Source organism: Parus major, chromosome 18 (genome assembly GCF_001522545.3).
Source record: "Parus major isolate Abel chromosome 18, Parus_major1.1, whole genome shotgun sequence".
Lineage (NCBI taxonomy): Eukaryota > Metazoa > Chordata > Aves > Passeriformes > Paridae > Parus > Parus major.
The window spans coordinates 604,113-609,632 of record NC_031786.1 but is presented as its reverse complement, the minus strand read 5'-3'; the positions used below and the strand labels follow the sequence as shown (position 1 = coordinate 609,632).

The window sequence follows — 5,520 nt, the reverse complement described above, 5'->3', positions numbered from 1 at the left end:
CCGGGGCTATCCCGGGGCTATTCCGGAGCGATCCCGGGGCTATCCCGGAGCGATGCCGGAGAGATCCCGGAGCGATCCCGGGGCGATCCCGGGGCCATCCCGGAGCGATCCCGGGGCTATCCCGGTGCCCATCAGCGCTCCCGGTGCCGTCCCGGTGAGCTCCCAGTGCGCTCCCGGGGCTATCCCGGTCCTCACTGCCACCTCTGGTGTCTGTTCCTGGTGCCCGCTGTCACAGCCGGTGCCTGCTGCCCCTCCCGCTGCCCCCCATGGCTCCCGCCGCTCACCGTTGCCCTCATTGCCCTCGTTGTCTGTGGATTCACGCAGCATGGGCTTGGTGACCTCCAGAGAGCCGTCGTGAGGCTCGGGGGTGATGCCCAGCAGCTCGCAGAGGAGGGCGTAGACGTTGACGCTATCAAAGGGCTCCACCACCAGCCCCTTCTTGAAGGAGGGTCCCACGGCACGGAAGATGGTTTTCATGTTCATGGCCTGGTTGTCGAAGCCGTGTTCCCCTTTATTGAACTGGACCTTGTACCTCTGGAGGGGAGAGCAGGCAGGTGAGCAGCCCAACCCCTCTGCCCCCGCACGCCCCCACCTCGTGTGCCGCGTTCTGCAGCTGCGGGGGCTGATGGTCTGGTTGGTTCCTCTCAGTTTTGGGAGTTGATCTGTTGGTGTTAAACTCTGCAGAAGCTGGAGGTGCCTCCAGACACCGCTCTCAGGTAATTGCATCCTGCAAGTTCCCTCCCTAAACTCTGGCATGTCCAAGTTTTGTTGTACTGAGGAGCTTCCAATGGGAAGCTGCCTGCTGGGCCTTCCCTTAAATCAGGAGAGGATCCTACAATGGATATTCTGCATTTATGCAACTCCTGCTCCGGGGTTGCTGGATACTTGCTCTCAACAGCAGAGAAGGTCTTTACACAAAGAGCAGGAATTGATATCTGTATGTATGGAGAGCAGCTAGCACAAAGGCCCAAAGCTGGGCGGGTGCTGGGAGAGGGACAGGAGAGAGAGGCACATCCCAAAGGACAGCAGGACATGCCTGAGGTGCACCTTACCCCATGGATCACATAGCCTGGATCGCTGTACAACAGGAGAGGGGTGATCCGGGAATGGTTGGCGTAGTGGAATCTCTTTGGAAACTCTTCCTTCCTGTAAACGTGCAGTTTTGGGTGGGCATTTTTCAGGACTGAGTACACGTGCTCCAGTTTCCCTTCTTTTGGCACCAGGAGTCCATTTGGTCCATAATCTAAGAGTTCAAAGTCAAGGTCTTTGAATGTGAAGTTGCTGAAGGTCCGGATGTGAATCTCGTTGGTTTTTATGACGGTCTCCATGCCGTGGTCAGATGTGATGATGAGGTTGAGGTTGGATTCCAGGCCGCTTTCCCGGATACGCTGCCTCAAGTACCCGATGGTTCTGTCCACCTGCTTGATCATGTTTTTCCTCTGCGTGGATTCAGGGCCAAACTTGTGTCCAGTGGAGTCTGGCTCCCCAAAGTAGAGCGTGATGAAGTCGAGGTTCTCCGCTGTGAACCATTCCATGGCGGTGTTGATGCTCTGCTTCCAGTTGGTTTCGTTGCTGTAGTTGAACAACGGGGGTTCCACCAACTTCTTGTACACTTCTTCCTTTTGGTATTTCGCTTTGGTTCCGGGGAAGTGGATAGAGCCTGTCTTCAAACCCTGCGAGTGGAGGCATTCCATAAACTCACCTGAACTCTCTCGGCAGCATCCTTCCATCTGTCAGTGCAGCCACCTCCTAACACGATCAGTTCATTCAGTCCCCGACGTCTACCTCTGCCGCTAATGAGGTTTTCTTGCTCATTGCCAATTAGAAGTGATTAATTGAAAGCACTGCCCTTGCACCTGGTTCCTCAGTGTGTTTTAACACCGGTTAAAATTTGGAACCAGTGACCCACTTGCACCTTGTGTGGACCCTCTGGCTCTGCACCATCAAGACATTAAGGTGTTTCTCACTGACGCCACAGGAGCCAATTTGGCCGTAAATGTGGGCAAAGGTCTTGGGCCGGGTTTCATGCCCTGCCTCAAAGCCACATTCACAGCGTGCCCAGCTTGCTGCAGCTCCCAGGGGAGAGGGGGGTGGCCCCCAACGCTGCCCCCCAACTGTCCTGGCTGTGCCTCGGGGCGTGTGGAGCTCCCAGGCTCAGGATGCTCCCCGAGGAACTGGCTGAGGCTTCTTTAAACAGGAACAGGATAACCTGCTTTATTAATGTCTTAATAAAGCTGAAATGCATCTATTATTTTTTGCTATTTTTAGTAGAATGATCATAATTATTCCTGCCAGTGTCTGGGGATTTCAGTTTTTTGCTGGTCTAATTAGCCTGACGTTCATGGGGAGGCTGGGAACTCAGGGCCACAGGGGGTGGTGGCTTGGCTGTAGCTTTTCCTGGAGGATGGCAGGTTGGAGGGGTCTGTGCAGGGTCTGTGTGTGCGAGGAGGAGCCACACTTGCCTGTCTCTGGGCAGTGATCCAGATGGGGAGGCTGCCGTTGTCCCACCAGCTGCTTATGCCTTGTGTGGTGTAGTAGGGCAGTCTGATCCCAGTTTTGGTGTCAAACCACATGTTATGGATCACCCCGTGGTTCTCCAGGTACCGCCCTGTGGGAGAGAGGAGGGGAGGGGGTGAGCCCGGCCGTGCTGGGGGTCTCACTCCCACACTGGGTGTTGGGCTGGCTTTGGGCAGAGGAGACCTTTGGCCTCCCCTTCCTCTTTTCCCCTTCCTACCCTTGCCCTCTGCCAAGCGGGGTCCTGGGGCAGGGAGGGAGGTGCTGGGGGAGAGCTGCTTCCCTCCTGGGTTAGTCCATGTCTGGTGGGTCTCACCTGGACCCAGCACCACCTGCAGCTGCTGCTGCCCTCTGGCCACGGGCAGGTTCCCTGTGTTCAGCTAATCCCGTGGTGTTTCGCTGCTGCTGCTCGCAGTCCGTGATGTCAGTGAGCAGAAGTTTCCATTAGGAGGGAGAGATGCACTTTGACTCTTACATTTTGTGCTATTTTTGTTATTCTGGTCCCGAGGACTGCGCAGTCCCTTCTGTATGTTATCCCCATCCTCCCTCGTATTGACGCTGCCTCCCTGCTTTTGCCCATCAGCAGATTTCATTAGCATGCTCCACTCTTTTATGCCAAGGTTATTAATTAAAATCTTAAATAAGATTGGCTCCAAAATCGATTCTTCAGGAATTCCCCTGGTGCCCTCCCTCCAGCTTGACAATCTCCTCTCAGCATCCACTCTGTCCTCTTCCCGTAGCCTCTCACTTCCCCACATTACAGATTTTGTACTAATCTTCATCTTCTCCATCTTAACTAATGATTTCCCATGTGGCACTGTATCAAATGCACTACTGAAGTCCAGAAAGATTAAATTTCGAGCATCTCCCTTGTTTAAAAAATAATTTATCTTATCAAAGGAGGCTATCGAGTTGGTCTGGTGCTATTTACCTTTGATAAATACAGGTTGAGTTCACAGAATCCCAGAATGGTTTGACTTGGGAGGGACCTTAAAAACCGTCCTGTTCCACCTCTGCCATGGTCAGGGACACCTCCCACTGGACCAGGCTGACTCCAAGCCCCGACCTGGCCTTGGACATTTCCAGGGATGGGGCAATCCGGGAAATCTGTGCCTCACCACCCTCACAGGGAAGAATTTCTTTGCATCTAGTTTGAATCTACCATTTCTGCATCTCTTGCCCCATGTGCTCTGAAGCTCCGTGTGCTGCTGGGTCTGGGTTCCTCCTCTGGGCTCGTCCTGACCTCGTGTGTGACCACAAGCCTTGACCTTGTCTTCCCCAGCCGCGTGCGGCACTCACCGGTCAGCAGCGTGAAGTGGCAGGGGCTGGTGAGGGTGACGAAGGCAGGGGTCATGTACTTGGCCTTCACCCCGTCCGCAGCCATCGTGTCCAGGTTGGGGGTGTCCACGTCCTGGTCGTAGTTCCAGCGAAAGCCGTCGAAGGACACCAGGAGGAGTTTGCTGCGGTTGGGCCCCTGCTGCAGGGGGATGCATCTTCCCAAGGACAGGGCAGCAAAGAGGAGCCCCAGTGCCAGGAGCATCTTTGTGCCTGGAGCAGGAATAGCCCAGGTGTCCGGAGAGCTCGCATTAATACGGGCAGGACGGGACTAAGTTCGGTCCTTATCTAATCTTGCTGATCGGGTGTGTGGCTTCAGCCAGCATTTGGTATCAGAACCAAATTGTCTTGTTTGTCTTTCTGTGGTACATTATCTTAAAGCTCCTCCTGGGTCAAACACCAAATCTGGCTGCTCCCTCAGCTGTGGTGGTGCAGTTTTGGTGAGTGTGAACAGGGAGCTTGGTGTGGTGGGAGGCTGGGAGCTGCCTCCACAGCCCCCGTCCCTCTCAGCCCATCCTGGTGTCCTTTCCTCACTCTGGCTCTCGGTGCTCTGCTCTGTGCTCAGCAGTTCAGCCTCAGAAGGCAGCTCACACCCCAGGACTGCTTGTCCACCCTCATGGAGGCTCAGAGGCTCGGGAAGGAGTTTGGATTTACCCACGGTTTTCCAGTGTGGCTTTGCTGAGCTGCTCACTGGAGAAGGAGGCTCTTCCTTGGACCCTGACCACGCACCAACCCCCCGAGATGCTCCTGAGGGTGAGCCCAGCTCTGAAACCCCCGTGTTCCATCAGCCCAGCTCCCACTGCTCTCTGCTGCTCACCATGGGTGACCCTCATCCGCCCGTGCACTGCTGAGCTTCGCTGTATCAGCACCCCATCCTATCAATATCTGCTGCTTTATGGCTTCTCTGGGGTTTAATCATTGCTGACGACTCATTTCTCAGAAAAAACTGAGTTTAAGGCTTTTGTAGAGTTATGTAACAGAGGTTGCCTTGGTTCCCTGGGCTCTGAACTCACAACCTCTATGTCTTTGCTGATCTCCCTCTGCTCAGTTGCAGATTTATTCCTTGAGCTTTGCTTCCCCATTGCCTGCCACCCTCCCCTCACCAAGCAGAGCTGTCTCCACCTGGTTTTCCCAGCCATGTTTGGGGTCGTTCCTTGATGTTTCTCCCCAAGACCGAGCTGGGTAGATGAGTCTTAGGCACATGGGTTTGTTCTTCCTGGATAGAATGACTGCCTTTCTGTAGTCCTGACCATTCCCATCTGGGCTGATTTGTCAGGGGGGTGTTGGTGTCTCTCCCAGCGTGGGCATTTCCCCAGTGTGACATGGGATAACCTTGCAAGGACACTGCAAGAGGTCCAAGTGATCCCACCAGGGACCTCAGGGCTGGCACCAGCTGGGAGTGCTGCCTTAGGCATTTTCAGGCAGTGGAAATGCTGGGGTGGATCCCTCCCTGAGCCCCCAGCCCTGCAGCCCAAGCCCCGAGCCAGCTCTCTGCTAACGGAGGGCACGGAGTGGGTGCTGGACTAACGGCACCCCAGCACTTGTGTCTGCACCCAGTGCTCCACTCCCTCAGCTCAGTGTGAGTCTGCCAGCCCAGCACCTTCCCTGCCATCCCAGCACCTTCCCTGCCAGCCCAGCACCTTCCCTGCCATCCCAGCACCTTCCCTGCCA

The 5,520-nt window shown here is 55.3% G+C and overlaps 2 protein-coding genes across 8 annotated transcripts in view; one reads left to right on the top strand and one right to left on the bottom strand.

Moving 5' to 3' along the window:
* Positions 1-5,520, top strand: part of RBFOX3 (RNA binding fox-1 homolog 3) — a 138,450-nt gene that overhangs the window by 8,076 nt on the left and 124,854 nt on the right. The gene's annotated exons all lie outside the window — the stretch shown is intronic.
* Positions 40-4,054, bottom strand: ENPP7 (ectonucleotide pyrophosphatase/phosphodiesterase 7). Its single transcript, XM_033518795.1, has 4 exons — positions 3,814-4,054; positions 2,463-2,608; positions 1,053-1,673; positions 40-534 (listed from the first exon to the last, which is right to left on the bottom strand). The coding sequence occupies exons 1-4, from the start codon at positions 4,052-4,054 to the stop codon at positions 40-42; spliced, it is 1,503 nt and encodes a 500-aa protein (XP_033374686.1).

Bases quoted from the DNA above. Each gene is read 5' to 3' on its own strand.
- ENPP7 (XM_033518795.1), bottom strand. From the start codon at position 4,054: ATGCTCCTGGCACTGGGGCTCCTCTTTGCTGCCCTGTCCTTGGGAAGA. The intron at 2,609-3,813 runs GTGAGTGCCGCA...TCTCTCCCACAG, and splicing joins CCACTTCACGCTGCTGACCG to GGCGGTACCTGGAGAACCAC. The intron at 535-1,052 runs GTAAGGTGCACC...TCTCCCCTCCAG, and splicing joins CAGGCTATGTGATCCATGGG to AGGTACAAGGTCCAGTTCAA.